Source organism: Trachinotus anak, unplaced genomic scaffold, assembly GCF_046630095.1.
Source record: "Trachinotus anak isolate AG129_WGS33_773 ecotype Australia unplaced genomic scaffold, CSIRO_AGI_Tana_v1 ptg000017l, whole genome shotgun sequence".
NCBI lineage: Eukaryota > Metazoa > Chordata > Actinopteri > Carangiformes > Carangidae > Trachinotus > Trachinotus anak.
In genome coordinates, this window is record NW_027273868.1 from 2,107,025 (window position 1) to 2,130,653 (window position 23,629).

At 42.3% G+C, this 23,629-nt stretch overlaps 1 protein-coding gene across 2 annotated transcripts in view; it reads right to left on the reverse strand.

Annotated features, from left to right (window-relative positions):
* Nucleotides 1-2,966: 2,966 nt before the first annotated feature.
* Nucleotides 2,967-23,629, reverse strand: part of fbxl16 (F-box and leucine-rich repeat protein 16) — a 33,884-nt gene continuing 13,221 nt past the window's right edge. For both annotated transcript variants that reach the window (XM_071501493.1, XM_071501494.1), the window contains 5 exons: nt 18,251-18,493; nt 16,056-16,321; nt 9,768-9,852; nt 9,320-9,383; nt 2,967-7,438 (listed from right to left, as the gene is read on the reverse strand). In XM_071501493.1, coding sequence (XP_071357594.1) covers nt 7,290-7,438; nt 9,320-9,383; nt 9,768-9,852; nt 16,056-16,321; nt 18,251-18,493 — 807 coding nt within the window. In that variant the 3' untranslated portion in view covers nt 2,967-7,289. The remainder of the gene's footprint in view (nt 7,439-9,319; nt 9,384-9,767; nt 9,853-16,055; nt 16,322-18,250; nt 18,494-23,629) is intronic.

Here is a 23,629-nt window from a genome sequence, read left to right on the forward strand (position 1 = left end):
AATTGAACAGCATCTTTTATTATTGTAAGTTACATGTGAATATGAAGAGACCTAAATCAGCATGGAGCTGATCCCACTAACACATATTGTGTATGTGTCCAAAGCCTGATATAGAAACTATTAAAACCATGTTCCTTCATCACCATCAACACACACACACTGTAGTTTACTTTGTCTCAGTCCCACACACACTGTCCTGCTGCCACAAGAGCAGTAAATGTGGATTAATCCACTGCTGAAAATAGTCCCCAACAAATGCACCATTTCCTCCTGTTTAAGCAACGTTAGATAAAAACTACAGTGGAACTACTACTGGTTCACTGAGCCTTTATATCATTTGTGAGGTTTTTAAAGATGAACATCTTCAGGGGGAACCAATGGGATTGTAGCTGACATGCGTTATAAACGGATGGGACGGATCTGTTGTTTCTTCATTTACATGGTCTGGAGTGAAACTACAATGGTGTATTGCTTTAAATGTTGCTGCAGCAAAGAATCGTGGGACAGTATTTTCTGCTTTGTGTAGTTTAGTGTAGTTTATACTGTATTTACTAGGGCTGTCTGCATTAAGGTGTTAATTGCAATGAGATTAAGGACCACACATTATCACATTAATCTTGTGCCGTAAAAGATTCTTTATTTTACACCGTCACTGGTGCTGTTACCAAAGATTCTAGAGCACTACATTCTAGAGTCTCTGGCTGCTACTATTTTGACCCTTTGACGCCACTTACTTGTTGTCAAGCTGCCACAGACACGTCCTACAAAGACTTTACATGGCGGAGTGAGATACTTCATGGCAAGTCATGTCTATAGGAGCAAAAGGGGGGCGGTTCCGGTCTGCATAAAGGGGTGTGTCGGGAGACCTAAAGTGTTTAAATCCAATGCCTGAATTGTCATTGGTGAAGCTCAAATGAGTTGGAAAATAAAGATATAACTTACCCAGAGCTCCTCTATGGATAAATAAATGATCAGACATCTTCATAATTACACGTCAGACATGCTACCATTAGCTTCTAGTTCAGACAGACTGACGGTTATGTGTTGTCAAGCAAGAGAAAACAGTTCTGAAATGCAAAATAATAGAATTCTAATCCTATGATATAATATATTTCTATAACTGCGACTGGATTCAATTTTCTATTGACATAATGAGGAAATTTTCATTCATGTATTTAAGTTACAAATGTGTTGGTACTGAACGAATCAGTAAAATGTTTGTTTTCCACCAGAACATCAGATGTTTCAGTTGAGTCTCCACCTGTAGAGACTCCAGATTTTTTAAACTGGTTCATAGTTCTGTTCACACTCTCACAGATCCTGGTCCAGGTTTAAGATCCTGGTCTGGTACAATTAAAACAGAGAAACAGTTCACAACCTGTTTATTTACTTTTATCCTAAACCACCATCTTTACTGACCTGTACCAAAGAGCTCTGATGGGTTTCTGGACATGAACCTGGTCTCTGGACGTGACCCTGGTTTCTGGACATAACTAGGAGACAGAGCTGCATCATGTTGCTCTGTTGTCGGGATGTTGGCACCTGTTAGTTAGTTGTGTATTTGATGTCTGTCGGACCTCTTCATGACATCTTGATTAGTGACTGTCAGATTCTTATAGATATGACAAATTATGAACACATGAAGGTTTCATACGTAAAGGTCAGTTCACCATCTCCCATCTGCATCTGATCCCACTGGGATGCTTCTACTGTGCCCAGTTGATTGAATTAGCAGTGTCGGTCCTGGTCTTGTGCTGGGGCAGGTGCCCCTCCCACTCCCTTTCCGACTCCTCTCTGATAGGAGGCTGTGCTCTGTGGAGGTTGGTCTTCACCTCTGACCTTTAAGGTTTTCAGTGGTAGTTGGAGTTCAGATGAAGATATCAGCAGCTCACCATCCTCTTCCTCTTCACTGTGGAATAGAGTCTAGTTCCAGACTTTGGTCACACGATGACAACTGTGCAGGCCGATGAGGTTGAGAGCTCCAGGAAAGCTTGTGCAGTAAGTGGCCCTTGAGTTGAAGCATATTGTCAGTAGATGTGTAACTAATTGGTTAATAGTTGGTGATTTAGTTGATCCTGCACTTTACAACATGACAGTTCATTTTCTTCAGAGCTTAAACTTGTTATACAAGTCTGACACATCCAGTTCACCTGGTCACTGAAAATACTGAGGTGTGCACAAATCCAAACTTCTGGATCTGGCAATGACTACAGACACTGTACTCTGGCATGATGTTGGTGTGCTGTTGGTGTGATGTTGGTTGGTGTAATGTTGGTGTGATGTTGGCGTAATGTTGGCGTGATGTTGGTGTGATGTCGGTTGGTGATGTTGGTGTGAAGTTGGTTGGTGTGGGCATGATGTTGGCATGATGATGGCAAGATGTTGGTATGGTGTTGGCGTGATGTTGGTGTGGTGTTGACGTGATGTTGGCATGGTGTTGGCGTGATGTTGGCGTGATGTTGGTGTGGTGTTGACGTGATGTTGGCATGGTGTTGGCGTGATGTTGGCGTGATGTTGGTGTGGTGTTGACGTGATGTTGGCATGGTGTTGGCGTGATGTTGGCGTGATGTTGGTGTGGTGTTGGCGTGATGTTGGCGTGATGTTGGCGTGGTTTTGGTGTGGTGTTGACGTGATGTTGCCATGGTGTTGGCGTGATGTTGGCGTGATGTTGGCATGGTGTTGGTGTGATGTTGGCGTGATGTTGGCGTGGTGTTGGTGTGGTGTTGACGTGATGTTGGCATGGTGTTGGTGTGATGTTGGCATGATGTTGGCGTGATGTTGGCGTGGTGTTGGTGTGGTGTTGACGTGATGTTGGCATGGTGTTGGTGTGATGTTGGCATGATGTTGGCGTGGTGTTGCCATGATGTTGCCATGATGTTGCATAGATAAATCAAAGAAGGATGAGTTCAGGCACCAGCATGCCAAACACACTGACACTGAAGGAACACATAGATTCTGCCACTGTCAACATCATCAGTAAACTGTCAGTATTTATTTTACTTATTTAAAGTTGTGCTGTACAAGGGTTGTAACAAAATGGTGACAGATGTAGACCAAAGACAGAAGTGACAGGAAGTATTTACCTTAGAAAATGTACTTTAGATTAGGTACCTCAGAAAGGTCAGTTGTTAGTTGTTGAGAAATGCATGTCAGAGTTCATGATATGTAAACTTACATTGGAATCTGTCAGAAGCTCATTAAAAGCTAAAATACTGAAAGAGCATGAGACGAGTGTGTGTGCTGATCAGTGATCAGATTGTGAGCCAGGGCCTGAGAGTACAGGCGCAGAGCTGTTCGTACAAACACACTTTAAACCAGTGATGATCAACAACTCATCAGAAACAACTCTGCAGAACTGATTTTTAATTGTAGCATGAAAAATGTTGAAATGTCGATCTGACGCTGTAAATGAACTGAAGATAAAGAAAATGACTTAACTTTGCTCAATGAAAACCAAACAGCAAAATCAATATTTTCAAATAGATAATAAGCATTTGTCTGTCTAATCAGGCATGTTAGTAATTAGTTCTGTCAAACCAAGTCTTTAGTACAATTTCAGCTGCAGCCAATTAATGATGAACCATAAACAAACTGAAAACTATGACACTCTACAGTGACTCTGCAGCAGCTCCAGAGGACACAGTAGTAAACACACATCCAGTGTGGCCTCTAGGTGGCGGCCTCCACCTGAGTGGATGTTTACAGTAACAACAAAAGGCCTTAACGAGTGAAGTCTAATACTTAATAATGAAAACATACCACTGCATATCAGCACACTTGCCATCCTCAGGTTGTCTTGTATCATGGCACCGTGACGCTCTCCCAAACCACAGCTAGCAAGCACAGAGCTAGTGCTAAAGCTAGCTCCCTGGATCGTGCTCTGTAGTTGTGGGTTTAATAGTTTTGTCAGTAATAAGCTTCCGTAGATTCTGGTAAACATTGCGTAGCCGTGACAGAGGTTGACCTCACACTTCAAATGCTTTCATGTAAATCATCTGTGATTCTGACACCAGAACAATGACAGCAGAGATGACCCGTCACCACTGTCGGTCCCTTTGTTCTTTGTGAAGGAACAAACAGTGACACACACCTGCACACAGGAAAACACACTCCTGCCCATTAAGATTTCAAACTTTAAAACGTCTGTCTTAATGATTTTAACTGGTGTCTAAAAGAGTGTGTGGTAAATGTTCAGATCGTTTCATCTCAGGGTCTGAAAAGTCAGAAAATCATTTTTTTTTAAAAACAAAAAAACCAGCAGTTAATGCATGAGCTTGTTCAAATCAGAAGCAAGGTCCATAAAACAAAAACCCTTGAAAAATGTCTCTTCCATAAATAAATCACATGAACAAGATACAAATTAATTTAAATAAATAAATAGATAAATAAATAAATAAATAAATATACTTATGTACAATGAAGAGATGCAGAACAACCTTCAAACAGAAACGCAGACCAACTAAAAACATGCACGGTCTGCCGTGTCCGTTCAGTCCACCAGAGGCAGCCAGCCGCAGCTCATGCACTGCTGCCGATGCATTTGGCACAAACCTAATTAACACCAGCTGACACTGATCCAGGCCTCTCATCGGCAGTCAGCACGTCTGAGGACACAGAGGTAAGAGCAGCACAGCGGCTTGTCCACTCCCTCTTACATCAGGTGATGGTGGAGAGAAACATGACGACTGACGTCAAACACGCTGGTTTTTCCTTTGCAACACCGAAAACTTCTAAATCAACTGTGTGTCTTTTTCCTTCTCACACAGAGTCAGACTTTTTGTATCTGTGCGGGACAAAGTTTAGCCTCACTCAGCTCAGTTATGGTGTGAATCTGGGACTTGCACCTATTCTTCTCACCTGTTAGTTTGTTTACAACCAGTCGTAGCAGCGTTCCCACATTTCAGCCGGTATCTCTGTGGTTACTAACTGAACCAGTAAGACCCAGGTAGAAATAAACAATTTCTAAAGGAATGATTTAGATTCAGGTGACAGGTGGTTCATGGTCCTGTATGTGTGTAAGTATATGCTGGGTATCATTCAAAAATATTCAATATCAGTATTGATACTGATACTTTCACTTCAATGCAGATTCCTAGTGATACTTATTTTTTTCTTATCAATGAAAATTACAACACACATCGCAGTACAAATGTTTACTTTAAAGCTCTGTCTCTTTAACTAAACAGCCAATCAACAGCATTATTAGATGTTGGTCCAAGCATGCTGTGTGCTGATTGGCTCAGTGAGGCTGATGAGATTTACTCATTTACGCTTTAGCTATCGAACGACAAACATTTTTCACTCCTCAATAGAATCAAACCGATTCAGTCGCTCCACAGAAGAAGATCAAAGTTCGACACCCAGCTCCACAAACATTGCGTCTTTAATATTTCAAGCTGCTCTCCACGGTGCGGCGTTTCTGTTCATCAGCACTTCAGACTTTAAGCTTGGGTGTTTCCTCGAAACTACAGGGACTAAACACATCTTAGCTGCTGCAACATGCTGCACACTGTAGAGAGGGTTTCTCTACCAACAACACAGCGGTTGTAACATTGAACATCTGACCAGTCAACAAGTGAAATGAGTGAAAAAAGCAGCTTCTTTAGTGTGTTTTGAAACAGCGTGTGGTTTTAGGTTGGGTATAAACTCACCTGTCAGTTTCTGTGAGATCAGGAACATTATGATGTCGGAGCCACCATCAGCTGATGGGCTGGGTCATAATCTCACTGTTTCCAGTTAACTGAGCTGAAGCAGGCTCATTGTTCAACATGGTTTTCAAATACAAGTTTCTCTGACTCTGTGTTTGCAGGAAAAACTCCCACAATTCTTAGCTCCTATTCCTCTCTGACCCCGGCCTGTAGTGGACACTGTAGGAACTGCTCTACTGTTAAATACTGAAATCTCCCAGCCTCCCCTGTTTACCTTTCAGGTAACCTGACCTTAGCCAAGGGAGGGAGGGAGTGGGTGGGGGTGGGGCAGGGGGATCACATACAAGCAGCTCAGATTCAAACACCAAATTTCATGTGTTTCTATCAGCATTTAAAATAAATAATGAGTTTAATTCCAGATGTTTGATTCCAGATGTGCACCCAGTCTGGACAGAGCCCTCTCACCTGCTGCTGACGGAGGTTAAATATCATCAGTGTCAGTTTGAACCACGTTCAGCTTGTGGTCTGTTGATCAGCTGAGGGAAGCAGCGGCCGGTTGACGCCGCACTGCATCAGCCACACATTTCCCATCTACAACACGACATTCACAGTTTACCACAGCGTCGGTATCCGTAAATTAAATCATACAAAAATGAAGAAGGGAGGGAAAAAGAGAAACAATGAGCCAATCAAGCGTGCAATCCAACACAAAAACAATGTAAACAGTTGTTTGTTTTTTTTAAGTTTTCTCCTTTTGTTGATTTCTGAGAAGACACAGAAATGGAAAAAGTGGTGGTGTCCCAAAAAGACGGGAACCTGTGAGTCCATGACACACACTTCACACACAGAGGGAGGGAGAGAGAGAGTTCACTTCTTGAACTGCACCTTTAGTTCTCTCTGCTTCCTGTTTGTCCAGCTGACGCGTGGGGTCTGTCTCCGAACGAGAGAAACTGAACCCTGACGCCTTCTGAGAGAAGAACTACAGCAGTTCATTTACACAGAGCGACGGAGATAGAAACATCAGTACTCATGGTCTTGAGGACTTACATTTGTTTCACTTACCATATACAGTATGTGTGTGTGTGAGTGTGTTTACAGTGTATGAGCACATGTGCATGAGTTCCACCATATCAGCTCAAACACAAAGGTCTTTATTTCCCTTTTCTCCGGTTGTCTGCACTGCACACGTGTCTGCAAACATGACGCCAGTGTCTACTCAGCTCCAAAAAATCAAGTCTTTCAAGAAGCTCTGAACAAAATCCATCTGTTGGTTCTGAGAGAGACTCGCTGTCAGACAAGACGTCACACCGAGCTCTCCACACAGCATCTGTTTCAACGAAGCTCAAACGCCATCCCATCATCCTCTGGGTCTGGCATGTACCATCATCTGCCTTCCTGCCTCTCTGTCCGCCTGTGGGTCAGTCTACTCAATGGGTGTGGAGGAAGACGGGTGGGGTGGGGGGGGTGGGGAGGGGGGGTGGGGGGTGGTGGGGGGGGGCAGGTAATGGGGAACGGTGTGGTACAGTAGGAGCGCGTCAGTCTCCTGGCTAGCATTTGAGAGAAAAGTGGGAAGAGTAAAGAGGAGGAAGGTTGAAGTATGGCGGTCGGTCGGTTGGTCGGTCAGTGGGGGGGTCAGTGGTCTTACTCAATGACCATGCAGTGGGGCAGGTGCTGGGAGTAGTACTTGAAGAGCTCGGCCGTGGCTCCCGGGCAGTTGGTCAGCTCCAGCTCTTCCAGCTCCTGCAGCTGGATGAGGCCTGACAGACCAGTGGTGGTCAGCAGGGGGCAGCCTAAAGGGGGGGAGGGGTGGGGGGCAACAATCAGCTGAGGGTCACAGAAGAGAGGGGCACACACCAACAGTCCAAACCTCCTGTCACATTGGAAGCTAAAAGATGACTCTAACGATGATGTGTTTGTTGATCTATGAATCACTGAGTCGACCTTCAGCTCTAAGGCGTCTCCACTCTCCATCAGAATCTGATTGTCAGATCAAATCTTTTCTGTGCTCAGCTCACAAAGAGTAAACATTGTGATTGGATGTGGTCACCTTGACCCTGTAGGTCTAAAACAGTGGAGCAGCCACTAGATGGAAGTGTAGGGCCACAGCAGAGCACACAGGTGAGTATCATACACAGATCCCACCAGGAGTGGGCAGTAGCAGCGTACATTTACTTCAGTACTGTATTTTTCAGTATCTGTATTTTACAGTATTATCCATTATTATTTCTTTGTAAACTTCTGAATTTTGCTTCACTACATTTAAAGACAAATGTTGTACCTTTGACTCCCCTGCATTTCTATGAAGTACTCTTACTTTGAAGCAGAGATTTTATTTTGAAAATGTGATAGACCATAAACTGTGTTGATCACTGGAGAAAAACCAGATCAGTCAACTCCTCCACTGTCAGTCTGTCTGAACCTGTTAGTGTCCTAACAAAGTTTTGTGAGATAAAGGTTCCTCAGCACAGACCAGGACCTGATCTGAGGTTTGAGTCTGAAGGTTTAGAACCAAAGAAAGGTTCTGTAGTTTAAATGTTTGTTGTGTTTAAAAAGAACAAACTTCATCAGTGACTGAAAAAAATACACAGTCAGTTTATTCTCCGGGTTCTACAGTTTGTTTTTTCTCCAGGCTCTACAGTCTGTTCATCCTCTAGGTTCTACAGTCTTTTATTCTCCAGGCTCTACAGTCTGTCTATTCTCCAGGTTCAACAGTCTGTTTATTCTCCAGGCTCTACAATATGTCTATTCTCCAGGTTCTACACTCTGTTTATTCTATAGGTTCTACAGTCTTTTACTCTCCAGGTTCTACAGTCTGTTTATTCTATAGGTTCTACAGTCTTTTACTCTCCAGGTTCTACAGTCTGTTTATTCTCCAGGTTCTACAGTTTATTCTCCGTTGTCAACTCTGGACACCAGTGAAGTGTATGAAGAAGCTCAGTGAAGCTGTCTGTTAGTTTTATGTGAAATACTGTGTCTCCTCTTTATTTCTCATTTTCATTTCATTGTAACTTTATCAGAATCAGAATCAGAATCAGAATCAGAATCAGTTTTATTGCCAAGTATGTTTTCACATACAAGGAATTTGTACAAGGAATCGTGGCTGCTTTAAAAAAAAACATGTGATCACATGGTCAGAAGAATGATGAGGTGATCACAGTCTCACATTCTGTTTTGTGTGTATGCATCATTCATGCATCTGGCCCCAGATGTGTATGAAAAAAGGAAAAAGCAAGTGGACTGTGATTAATGATTGAATTCATAAACCTGGTTCAGTCTAGGTTTTAGTAAATGTTGTGTTCAGTGGTGTATTTGTCTTTCAGGTCCCTGACAGCTTAGCATGAGCAGTTTGAATGACTGTGATGAGTTCAGTAGATGAAATGAAAATCGCATCACATTTATATATCATATATACACACAACGTATCAGTCAAAGGTTTGGACACACTTTCTTATTCAAGTGAATTGGAAGGTGTGTCCAAAGATTTGACTGATACTGTATATTGTCATATATGTCGTTGGTTCTTTACTTCCTCTCTGTGACTTATAATCTAATGCACTAAACAAAGACAAAGGTTCTTATATTTAAAGACTGATGTTGTCATGTTTAAAATCTGCCTCTCAGTGACGACAGACTGTCACAGTGTAGCAGAGTCAGTGTCTGTGAAATCAAACCTGCGAGCGACAGAAGACGAAGAGTCCTCATTCCAAACAAATGCTGCAGTCCAAAGTCCTGCACCTGCACACACACACACACACACACTTTTCTGTGATTAAACTGCAGTATAGAAATATAAAAGCAACAAACCAATGGCTGGTTATATATTTTGCTACAAACTACACGTCAGAGTAAAGGTATAGAGTTAGTGTCACAGGAGAGGTCATGACATCATGACAGCTTCATCCTGTCAGCAGCGTCACTGTTCTCAGATAATTTCACAGCATCTGCTTGTTGGATATTTATAGTAATTTCTCAAACATTGTCCAGGTTTAAATCTGCTTGCAGTATCTAGAATACATCATGAAGATCCAGTGAATGAGTGAGTGTGTGTGTGTGTGTGTATGTGTGTGTGTGTGTGTGTGTGTGTGTGTGTGTGTGTGTGTGTGTGTGTCTGTGTGTTACCTGACAGCACCAGCGCAGATAGAGGCTCCTTAATGACGACATGGTGGACAGGTAGCCTAAGCCAGTGTCTGTGATCCGCACACACCTGAAAACACACAACAACACACATGAGCAGACCTTTTTACTGACTGGTGCAGTTACAAATACTGGGGGCAACAAAGCAACAACATTCACACACACACACACACACACACATTTACTTGATAAATAAATACTGAGCTCCACATCCAGAGGATCAGGTCAAACGCAACATGTGCTGACAGGGTCTCAGTGTGGTGGGGAAAATTGGCCCCTGGTTTAAATGCCCAAGCCTGGGGCCTGCACCATGAGGACAGATTTGTTGTGATCCAGCTGTTTGGGTTTTCCTGTATCATTAAGCTGGATCACTGTCAACTGTTAACTGTAGATCACCATGGTAACCTGTGCCGCACAGCTAACCTGCTGCAGGGGATCAGGTCAGAACTGACAGTGTGCTCCACAAAAAACCTCTGGGACCATGAAAGTCTCCTCCTCAACCGCTCGCGACTTCTGCCTCTGAGGATCGTCTCTGAGCCAAGCTTATGAAAAGTCGTATGAAGCCTGTTGACCTTATTCAGTTTCAACATTCAGACCAATACATTTCATGAAGGGGCGGGGCTTAGCAGGGCCATAACTCAATGATGATTTGTGCAATCATCATAAATGCAGGTGTCTACCAAAGCATTTGAGCCTGATTCCATAGGGGGCACCACAGTTACCTAATACAAGTATTAACTAAAATCTGAGGTACCATATTGATTGGCATAAGTGGATGTGGTCATATATTTGCTAGTAACTCAAGATGCCTTTGATCATTGTTGACTAGGGATGAAGGACAGACTAATGGCAGCATTAGAGAGAGCATTTACTGAAATGCTGCAGCTGTGATAGAGTGACTCCTCCAACACTGAAACCTGCTCGTTGCTGCTCGCTGCTTTAATTTTAATCCCTCCTCCCACACCTTGGTCACAGTGGAGCTCTCACACACAGACGGGACACATCCACACTCCTCAGCTATCACACACTGTGAGGAATCTACTTCCATTAAATCTATTTTCTTCTCCACTCACGTCACTGAGTGTAGACCACAGCTCATTGTTTATCTCCAACATAACTGTGGAGGAGCATCTGCTCAGCTCCCATCAGCGGTAACCATAGCAACCAAGGTTCCACTGAAGGCCCTCATAGATAAAGACAGTGGAGGAGGTGCGCGGCTGTGATTAAAACAGCTAGTGTCATTAGTTACACAAACCCTCACACAAGTTGACACAGGGACAGAGACGTACAACATGAGTTAGGGAGAACGTGTTCTGCTCCTCTCTCTTCTCCTCCATGGATCGCGCTTCAGGAAATGTTTCTGCCGAAGACGTCTGACATGCATCTCTGCGACTGACCACGTGTCTCTCTGAGTGTCTGCGATCTACAACCTGAGTCAGGTGAGATATGAGCTCATTTTTAGATGTGTCCAACAGTCTTCACTCATGTATAAGCTGGTGCCATCTGGGTTTAAACACCTCCAAAGGACAGCCTCAGAGGTCTGGTGGCTACTACTGGTGAACTTGCTGTGATGCTCATCACTCATCTCCTGACTCCTTGCTCATCTCCTCACTCATCACTTGTCTCCTCAAAGCATCGAGCGTCAACAGAACAACTGGTGAGTGTGAATTTAAAGTTCTTCTTTGTTTTTGTCTCATCATGTCTTTGTTTGACGGTTAATGAATAAACTGTCAATTTTCTGCGACATGTTGATTAAAAAAACTAATGAGCAGAAAGAGAGAGAACTTGAATGTGGCTTATGAAGTTATTAATAACTTCAGTGTGTGAAGGTCAATGTCAGTGACAGTGTGTTTGTGTGTGTTTGTTAACCCCCACAGCACCAACTAGAGTGGTGGCTTGCAGAGTTGCAACAAACCAACCATCAACCTCCAGCTCTTAAGATTTAAACCCTGCAGCTCCTCTAATGACCACTAGAGTCTGGCTCCAACAGTGAGTCAGTCCCCAGAGACTCCCATGTTCAAATGTCCAACTTTACAGCAGGAAGAAACATGTTTACAGCCTGGTACAGAAACTGTTCTGGTCTCTAGAGATCATTTCCTCCTTCATGACGACTGTATGGCTGAATTTTATAGAACTCACCTGTTTACATTTTATTAAGGACTAAAGTGACGGAGAATTGAGGGCAAAAACAGTAAATGTACTTTTATATAGCTCTTCTCTAGTCTTATTGATCACTCAAAGCAATTTACAATGTCAGCCACATTCACCCATTCACACACAGTCATACAGCACTTATATCTAAACATGGAGCTTCTACCATTCACACACACTCATACACTGATGGGACAGCCATCAGAGGCAATTTGGGGTTCAGTGCCTTGCCCAAGGACACTTCAACATGCAGACTGGAGGAGCCGGGGATCGAACCACCAACCTTCTGACAAGTGGACGAGGGGCTCTACCTCCTGAGCCACAGCTGCCTGCCCAAGGGCGTGGCCTCTTTGAGTGACAGGTGAGTGAGCATATCCTTGCCACAAACTGACATGCATGGAAGTCTCGGCTCAACACATGCCCCACCTCTTTGACCATATTTGGATTAGCTGGGGGTTAGGAGCAGAGTCAGGCACTGCAAAAATGGCGGCAGTGGAGCAGCTCATTCTGAGCTTCAGAAACCTGTGGGTGACGTCACAGAGGTTACGTCCATCTTTATTCACAGACTGTGGTTAAGACCCACAGTGGGGTTCTGAGGAGGCTGAAATGTGTTTTGTGCAGAGTAATCAGGACCAGTGGTGAGTCTGTGTCGTCAGCTCCTGTAGAGCCTGAGACAGAAGCTGAGCGGCTGAGTTCACACTGGAAGCAAAATTAAGTGTTTTTACTGTGACCTCAAATGTGGCAGTTAAAGAGAACAGAGAGCTTTGGTGCAGCAGTAGTGTTTACTGATGTGTGTGTTTGATGCATTCATGTGAATGTTGTAAATGTGGGTAATAATCAGTCCACAGCAGAGATTAGAGGTGAACCTGTGAATAATTCAGCAAAAGATCCTCAAGAAAAAAATTCTCATCAGAGACATGAATGTTCTTCTATCTCCCTGCAGACTGAGCTCAGTCCTCCTTCTGACCCAGTAATGGAAATCCAGTCTTTAGATGTGTGGCATGAATGAAAAGACTGTGATGTTGCAGAGTTTGAGGAGCCGAAAGGAAGAAGTATTCAAGTCCTTTACTACAGTAACAGTACTAACACATCAAAGTAAAAATACTGCATTACAAGATAAAGTCCTGCAGGAAAAATCCTACTGAAGTAAAAGAACATGAGTTCTGGTAAAGTAGTAAAGTCACAGTCTTGGTTTGGTCTGACTGATATATAAAAACACTGTAGGAGACCTGGAGACACAGGAGCTACAGACAGAGAGACTGATTGAACTTTACCGACAGTGAGGCTTCTAACTGTCAGTTCTGCTGAACGTCAGCAGGTTGTTGGCGTTACTGACCAACATCAGCAGCATTTGTGATCTCTGTCTGACACACACAGCAAACTGTTCAAGGTCAAAGACTCGTGTCCACATCTGACTGTAGCAGTGACTCCTGGTCCTGATCACAGACTGTAAATAAACCTGGATGTGGACTCTGGGTCTGAAAAGTGAAGGCAGTGCTGAAGAGCCTTAAAGCTGCATCTCTCTAATGACCATCAGTGGGCGACTCCACGGGTTGCAAAAGGAAGTCTGATTGTATAGAAGTCTATGTGAAAATGTCTCGACTTCTCACTTGATTTATTACCTCAGTAAACATTTTCCTAATGAGTTTATGGTCTCAGTTTCAAGTCTTCTTCAATACAACACAATGTTCATTTATTAAATTATGGTCCATTTAGAGGAAAATAGACCATAAAGCAGGTATGCATTAGGGTGGGGCTACACTGTGATTGACAGACTGTACCACACAATCAGGATAGAATACAGAGCAGGTCAAAGCCACCCCTCACTCCTCAGCTTCACCTTCTCTTCCAAATATGTTTTCTTCTGTTTCACAAGGAGACCAACCAAATGGCAGCTCACAAATCAGTGGGTTGGGTTGACTCCTGTTCCTGATCCAGAACATGTTGATTTTATAAGAAAAAACAGACTTTTCTGAATAAAACAGTGAAACCTTCAGTGTAGAATCTTGACTGGAGCTGTAGTTGTGGGCCCTGCTGGCAGCAGGATGTATGAACCTGTGCTGAGGGACAGGACTGTTTAACATGCAGGAATAGGGGGGTGAATGAAAAGATTGGTTCACAGTGGTTTACCCCAGGCAGCAACAACTAGTGACCCGATGCAGGACAGGTCAACAGACCAGGAGTAAAGACAGCTCAGTGAAACGTCTTCAGGTCCCCTTGTAGAGATGCACATAGATTTGGTGCAGAAGTCGTCGGGGTTATAAACCTTTGTTGGTGATTGTAGGTCTGTTCTCAGAGCAGGCTGAAGGATTCAAAGTGAACCTCAGACAACTGCAGGACTCAGACCTCATGAAGTGTTGATGTAGAGGCTGATGTCCACAGGGACAGTCCACTGAACCACTGTGCTCTGGGCTGATGAATATATGACTGTTAATTATGTGAGAAGACTAACAGAGAAAACCCATCTAAAACCATCAGAGGAGGATTCATCCATTTCCAGTGGGTGAGACTGTACTGATCAAACCTCTGGGGAGGGGCTGTGTCTCTGTCTGCTCGTGTTCACAGAGGAAACTGAGCTCTGGTGAGAGCTCTGTGTTTCAGTCTGAAGTCTGAGGTGAAACCAAACGTGAAGACTACCCTGACCAGGGTCAGGCTTGTTAGGAGGGTTAGGTTTCCATGGTAACTGAGGTCTGACTTATTTAAACCTCTTTTATGAAACAGAACATGGTGAAAGAAAGAGTGATTTGCTGAAGACAGCCTGGTCTATGAAACACAGCTCAACACTCCTCCAAGTGTGGATACAGGAAGCTCAACAGTCACAACAACCTGAGGCTGAAGAAGCTGCTGTGGACAGAGATTAGACCCTTATTAGTGGAGAATCTGATTTCTCCAACACTTGGCACTGCAGGGTTCATAAGGATTTTTATTTATTTATTTTTATGTATAATAAATGCTCAGTGTTCTGTAAGCTAAAGTTCATCTTTTACAGTATCACGACTTATTGATTATATGAAGTGGAACAGGTTGCCACGTGGCACGAACCCAGTTCTTTTAGGTTTAGGAAAAGATCGAGGTTTGGGTTCAAATAAGTTCTTTCTTAAGGTTAGCCGACCTCGGTCGTCATGGTTACAGTAATAAACACATGGTTAATGTTGTGGAACAGTCATAGATAAATATTTTGCCGACCCATCCATCCACCCCAACCTCCTCATGTGGAATCTGTCGCTCTTAATACTTAACACCTAACTTGCTCCCTTGGTCCTGTCATCATTACTACGACCACTAGAGGTCACCTGACAATAAAACCTGATGAGCTGCTGCTCAGTCGACCTCTGGGCTGGTTTCTTACTTGGTGACAGTCACTGTAATTGTTTCCATCAGTGTCTTTATCAAGGTCATCCTCTGTGGAGCCACTGTACGATTTAAGCTCCAGTTAGTCTCCGGAGAGTATGAGGTGTCGTCCAGGACATAATTCATCCTCTGCTGATCACATACAGCACCAGCATATACAGTCTGCTTTCAAACATGTACACACACACACACACAAGATCAACACTTCAAATAAAACACTGGAGAAGTTAAAACATGGACCTTTAGAATAAGATATGATGATAGATGCAGCTTTAATTAATAATGGCTTGAGGTTAGTGTGTTTGTACCAGACCAGCTGGCCTTATGACTAAGCTCATAAATTATGTGTAACACATCTGTGACAGTGTCAACAAAAAACTGAACATTACAGGCATCACTGAGTAGGCATTATGGTAAAAAGGTTGTAGTGGATTGAATGAGACTGTACAGGTGCAGCTGATGAAGCAGACACTTTCACCTCCACTCAGAAGTCTCTCTCAGTCCAGGACAGATGCTCCCCACAGTTGAGTTTCAGTAGCCTCTTCCAATTCAGCCACATCTCCGATTCACAGACAAATATCTGATTTAAAACTTGACTCTGTGTGAGTGTAAAAACCCAGCTGCTCACTTCCCATTTTCACCAGATGCCTCCTCACTCCTAGTAATTATTACTTTTATTATGACCACTTTTCTATGTTTGAATGACTGGAGAACAGTTTCGGCTCCTCTGCCCACCTCTGCACCTCAGACTGTGTTCACAAACACACTGACCTGTCCAGCACCAGTTCCTCCAGTTTATGCAGGTCACAGGCGATGTACTCCAGGGCCATGTCGGTGATCCTGGGGCACCAGGATAAGTCCAGGCTGCGGAGCTTACGCAGGTTCTCAGCCACCAGTTCCACACCATCATCTGTGATCTTGGAGCAGCCGGAGAGGCTGAGGGCGGTCAGGTTGGGGAGGCTGTGCACCATGTTGACCACACCGTGGTTGGTGATCTCCCAGCAGGAGTGAAGCCGCAGAGTGTGGGTGGTGTAGCCCTGAGGGTGGAGGGTGATTTAACTTCATTTGATCATGTCAGTGGAGAAAAGGACACTGATGAAGACCTGTGGCAGCGTCATCACTGCAGACATCAGCCTCTGCATGGCTCTGTTCGACTTCTGAATATGCTGCACTCATGGCACCATTAGCACCCACACACAAATGTAATATACATGTATGTACAGTATATTGAATATATCAATATGTGAAATATATGTACATGTGAAGTAAAAACATATCTGTACTTATATGTAAAATCATATACGAAACCTATTAGAACTGGAACAGTTTTATATATTGACATATATGTCTGTTGTATATGTTTATGTGTATATTCTTATATTGTAGACATACTGTATGTTATATACATCCATCCTCAGGCCTGTCAGAATATATTGATATTATAAGTGTAAATATAAAAGATGAACATAAATGTTTCAAATCAATAAGAAAAGATATAGAAGAATATAGAACTTTTATATGTATGTTGTTAAGAAATTTCCATATAATAATATAAATGATCTATTACTTTGTTGTGAAGCACTTTGTCCCGCATTTCTGGTATGAAAGGTGCTATATACTGTAAATAAAGCTTGCTGCTGTTGTTGTTGTTGTTGTTGTTGTTGTTGTTGTTGTTGTTGTTGTTGTTATATATCACATGGTCACAACAATCTAAAAGTTTATCATCCAGATATTTCTAACATATGTATAAATTTTACTATGGGTATTTCATACCTTTTATATCTTATATCTTCATATATCCAGAGGATGTATATAAGTGATAATAGAATATCCCCTTATAAGGAACATATTTCTGTATGGGTGATCTCTCCTATCCTCTCTGCAGCTGTGAGTCAGTAACAACAGTAAAGTCATTGTTGAGCAACTTTTCCTGGATCCTGGATAAAGTCAGAAACCTTCCACCTTCTTCATCCTCATTTAACTTAAACACTTCTACTACAACCTGAACAGAGGCCAACTGAACATTACCTGCTTCTCTTCCTCACGTTATCACTAAGACAGGACTACATTTCATAAATACATATTCACATGCTTTCATTGAGTTATTATTGATGGAAGTAATTATGTAATCATGGTTGTTTTAACCTTTATTTCCAAACTCAATTCATTTAAAGTAAAAACTGAGTTGATGTTAATTCTCTGTGTCTCTTCATCAGGACAGACACTGTCATTGATCCATTATTAAAGCTCCACACAGTCTAAAGGTAGATGTCCATGTGTTTGTGATTATAAAGCAGGTCTAGGTTCTATATTAATACTGTGAAAGTATCAAAGCCTCAGTCCACAGAGAAACGCACACAGCCTGTATTCAGAAACTGAGCCTTAAAACCAGCCTTCAGGACTTCTGGAACTTTGTGATGTCACAACAAAGCAGTCACTGCCCTCAGCCATGCCCCATGCCCCGCCCACCCAGACCCACCATCCAACCTTGCAGGATTTGGTTTCTCTGAGTGTTTACCTGAAATCTGCTACATTTTTATTGGATCACATAGAAAACAGCCAATCAGAAGAGAGGCTCAGATCCTCTCTTCTGATTGGCTGAATGACTTATTGTTACTAGAGCTCGAGAGAGGAGCCTGAGAGAGGAGATAAAAGTGAATGAGTAAAACTACACTTAGGTGGTTTTTGGTTCTTAAAACCACAAATATATTCTGATGGAGATCAACACTTATAAAAAATAAAACACAGAAGTTAAAATATGGAGCTTTAAAATAAAATATGATGACATATGCAGCTTTAATTAATAATGTCTAGAGGTTATTGTGTTTCTACCAGACCAGCTGGCCTTATGACTAAGCTCATTAATAATGTGGAACGCCGCTTTGTGTGCAGACTTGACGTCCACAGTGAGAGTTCAGGTGTGTAACTGTGAGCCCTGGGACACCAGCTCTGGTTCTGGCTCTCACCTGTTTGGCTGTGAAGTAGGCCATGGCCGTGTCGGTGACGTGGTAGGCCTGCAGGCTCAGTTCTGATAGGTTGGGGAGGAGCTGTGAGATAGCAGCGATGGCGTCATCCGCCACATTGATGCAGTCGCTGACGCTGAGGGAGGTTAGCCGGGCGTTCAGGCTGGACCACAGGCCGGCCTCCGTGAAGTCGTTGCAGCCTGACAGCTCCAGGTGCATCAGGCCTTGCATCTGCTCCAACATGACCTACAACATAAAGACCGCCAGTCTGAATCAGTGATGTAGCTGCTGACATGGGGTCACAGTAAGACTGTACCCGACCAATCAGAAACACAGCAGGTCTGGATTCAAGGACCTGAAGAACCAAATCACAGGAAGACAATGGCTGCACAGCGTCAGTGTGTGGTGATGATGTTTGATCAAACAGGAAGTTAGTGTCCACAGTTCAGCAGCTGTTTTACAAACCACTGTTTAATTTACCTGTCTAATGAGGGGGGTATCTGAGAAGAAGTATTCATACCTTTTACTGCAGTAAAAGTACCAACACATCAAAGTATAAATACTCTATTACAAGTACAAGTCCTGCAGGAAATATCCTACAAAAGTAAAAGGACACAAGTATCAGCAGTAAAATGTAATGAAAGCATTAAAGTCATGTTTGCTGTGTGAGTATATCTGACATCATTAATGACCCACAGACCTGTGATCTTTGATTATTGGTGAGATATTGGATCATCTGAACATTACTGAAGTGAAACCATGAGAGATGTTCAGAGGGAACCATCACTGTTTGATGGAGCTGTTAACATAATGTGACCTGACCACACAAACCACTGGTTTCATCTTTACCACTGTGATCAATGATTTAAGCTTTTTATATCATCCACTGTGTAACAGTATTCTTCTTCACAACTAAAGCTGTAACATAGAGAACCAGGAGCAGAGAGAACATCAGTCCAGTTTAACTTCCTGTTACATTCGGGAGAGATTTGAAGCTCCTCCTCCTGATAAACGAAGCCCCTCGTTGGCGAGGACCAAGCTGTGCTAACTCTCTGACTAACACTGAGACCTTCTAATGGTTTACTGGAGGGTCCAGCAGCAGCAGCAGCAGCAGGAGAATCAGGACGCAGCCTGTGTCAGTTACACATCTGTGGATCACATGACCTGTAGATACCAGAGAAGAAGAAGATCACTGAGTGTTTTAAAAGATACAAACGTATCTCCTCACTTGAGCCTTGGACTAACTCTGAAACTTTGCATTTTATTTGATTCTATATCATCCATTTTTGATTTATCTTAATTATTTATTTACTTCATTTTTTTGTTTGTTATTATTTTAACTCTGTAATGCCTGACCCCAGAAATAATGGACAGAAAATTCTGTTTTCTTGAATCTGGAACCTTTATTTGGCCCTTTCACAAAATTTGAAAAAAAAAAATTACCAAAAATTATTTGCATTTAGGTTTTTCAAAATTTTATATACGATTTTACTACATATTAAAATGCAAAAAATTATGTAATTATAACTTGCTTCAACAGATTAAGTGTTCATGTTAGAATATTACTAAAAATTTCAAAGAAAATGTCACTGGAAAATCGTAAAAATTGCAATTTTCTTTACCTTGATCCAGTGAGTTGGGAACTATCTGAAGGTGGCCAACCTGGATTGTCCCATGTACTGTGTTTGAATTGTTGTAGTGATAAAGGATCCACCAGGGGTTGGAAGACAAGTATCAGATTGGATACAAGAGGGTTTTGAGTGAAGTTTTTACCATAAGGTGATGCAATAGGTCTCAGAAATGCTTGTAATGTATGATGCATTTGGCATTATAGGGTTAATATGTTTCCATCTTATTTTACATGAATGTTTTTAACATATTTTTATGTTTTTAACATGTTTAAATGTTCATTTTCTGTCTTTTCATGTGATGCACTTGGTTCATGTAATTTCTTTCTTGTAAAGAACTTTGTGCAGCATCATTCCTGTATGAAAGGTGCTATACAAATAAAGTGTATTATTATTATTATTATTATTATTATTATTATTATTATTATTATTATTATTATTATTATTAAATAAATGTATTGAACTTTAAAGTGTTTCCCTCTGAAATGTACTACTGGAAAAAAAGTAGCATCAAATGGAAACATCCAAGTAAAGTACATGTACCTCAAAACTGTACTTAAGTACAGTATTTAGAGTAAATGTACAAACACCAGAGAAAAGGTGGGTGTGTACTGCACCATGTCTCTATCAGGACACACATCTGTCAGTGCAGCACAGGTTTTATTGTCTTCAGTGTGAAGGATCCATTCAATCTGGAAACACTCACTTCCTGTTTTGAGTCAGTCTAATAAAACATCATGCACTGCAGCCAGAGATGAGCTGCTTTTATATTAGATCTTGGAATGAATGCTGTGATACGGCTGTGATCCTAAAATCCTGAAGCGTCACAAAAGAGTCCTGCACGGGGCAAGAGCTCCTCTGTAAGTGGAAACCAACTTCCTGTGATCTCTGGGACTGACGGTTCAGAAAAATAAAAAACACTGAAACTAATTATTTTCATTTCATTTCTGTCCTTGTTGTTTTTCCTTCCTCCTGTTCATTTGATTTGTAGCCTGATGAATCGTTAACATTAATTTGCAAACCTATAAATGTATTTACACCTGTTCCATACAGTTTTAGTGAGTACCTCACCTGTTGTTAACACTGGTTCAGTCCTGAACAGTTGCTCTGTCAGTGAACAGTAAGTACTCTGTACTTTAACATCACATCTTGTATCAGGTCAGCTGAGCTGCTCTTCTTTCAGTCCTTGTCTAGACTCGTTCCTGATCCACTTATGCTGCTGGTGTTTTAGAGACAGTTTCAGTTTTATCAGGAGTTGCTGGTTTACTCCAGAGGAGCTGTGTTCAGTCTCACTCTCTGCACAAACCTTTATCTATATTAATGTGCATCAATAAGTTTGACAATGACACTATAAAGGTTAAAAGAGTGGGCTGTATTTTAAAACTGATTTCATCATGTCCACATACAGCAACACATATGAACTGGGTTGGGGGGGGGGGGTGTCGTCTGAAGGAGTATTAAAAAAGAGATCAACCAGATTTCTGATCCAACAGGTTTCAGACTGGGTATATCAGCTGATAATATGACATATGACAGATACAGATCTGATTGATTTATTGAGAAGTTTGATCTTCATAGAAAATAGAGTGATCACAGTGGCTGAAGCTGCAGCCCCCACCATGACGATGGGGTAAGAAAGGTCAGTACCATGGAGACAATCACAGCCAGATTATAGACAGGTCCATTACTACGAACAAAGCCACACCTCCAGTCACCTCCTTTTCTTTTTTTACTTTTACTTCTTTCATAGTTTTTATTTTACAGTTGTTTCTAATTGTGTTTTCATTTGTAGTAGACTTTGTGTTATTTGATGTGACCATGTACACTTCAGCTGCAGTGTTTGTTTGACACACGCTACAGTTATAGGAGAGTTCAGTTATGGGCAGGATGAGTGTGGTACTTTACAAAGTGCTTCACATTTTAATGTATCAGGAATTTTATTATGAACATTGGAGAAAAATGATCTCATGTTGTCTGGAACAGATATGAAAAAAACAAGTGTCTCCTCCAAGTTGTATGATTTGTACGTTAAAAAGTGTCTGCAGATTAATTATCAACAAACAGTAAAATATCACATGCTTCTCTCTGTCAATCAGGTGACCACACCTCAGCCTGTCACATGACCTGCCCTGGCTCCTGTTTGTCTCAGCTGACATGAAGAGAGCTGGGATAAAAACTGACAGGTCATAATAACCTGATGACAGCTGATCTACATGACTGTGCTGTAGATCTACACAAGATAATATGGTAATACACAAATCAGCACCCCATAACAGGAAAGCCCATATTTAGATCCTGCAGCCAACAATTCCATCTTTCTCCATGGCAACCATCCACTCATCCCAGAATAGCAGCGTAGCCTAGCAGGTATGAAGAGCCATCTGAGAAACACTCTGCATTATGAGCTTCACGCCTCCTTGTTCCTGCCAATGGAGCCTGACACCGTGAGGCCTGAGAGTCTCAGAGAGGAGCCGCACAAGGGGTTTCACATGAATCTAGATCCGACTGCTGCGTAAACATGAGCCCAGGCTCAGCTCCTAAACCAGGTCTGACAGGGAACCTCATCATCATACAGAGCAGTGGGAGGAGGTCGGGATGATGGTGGACCAGCATGCACTGGGGCAATGGAATGACCACTGTCATCAGTGTGAGTGGTGTCACTGTGATCTGTTGTAGACTGAGTCGGCGGGGGTGAAGCTGTGAGCAGGATCACTGAGGGTCTCAGCTCTGTCTGTCACCAATGAATCACATCCAGGAGAAACTGGTCCCTGTCACAGCACATCTGTTTCCCCTCTGTCTACTGCAGATCTATATCTATCAATAATCTATACATGATCAAACTTATCTCACAATGAAACTGGAGTGATCATGATTGAATCCAGCCTCTGTGTATAATATAAAGACTCAGTGGGAAGAGATTTCAGAGACTTCAGTCCTCATCTATTTGTTCCTCACATGGTGTGGAACAAATAGAACTTTGCTTAACTCTGCTTCCTAAGGCAGACGTCTGATTTTACTGAGGTGGAAATCGCCTGTAAATTTGTATTTCTGTAATCCAACCCTGATGTCATCATCACCTGGTTCCCTCCACTAACACCCAATAGGATTTCTCCGTTGTGTTTTGGATGATTGGAGAATATCAGCAACAGTTTCTGATCCTGATAATCTTCACTAATGACACCACTTTATGATGTCTGAAGCCTAAATGCAATCAGCAGCAGTAAAAAGCTCATGTTAGGCTATAAACCAACTACACCACGGTCACATGACTTCACCGTCACCACCACTCAACTTCAACCTGTAGTTAGATTTAGCTCTGAGCTCTTCTACAGAAGCCTTTTCTCTGACAGAGTTAGTGACAGTTTGTAGAAACACAGCGAGGCTGTAAAGGTGGACTGGTGAGGAGGTCGGTTTCCATGTTGGACTGATGACGTTTAACGTCCTGTCATCTCATTTAGCAACCGGCCATTTTAACAGATGGAAAAGATTCAAGAAATCAGGACTGAGGGATTTACTGATGGATTTTATGTCAGAGAATCAAACCTGAAAATGAGATCTGACCAAGGGACAGGAAGTGATAAGATATGACTTATTTCTGGTTTTAGGACTCACTCCTGCAGAACTCTATTAACTGTAATTACACAATTGTATAAGTCTGACCCTTGGTTTTACTGTTGTCTTCAAAAGAAAATAATAAAATGACCTGAGCTACAAATCTGTCCTCATACTGAGCCTCAGTTAAACCAGGTCTGCT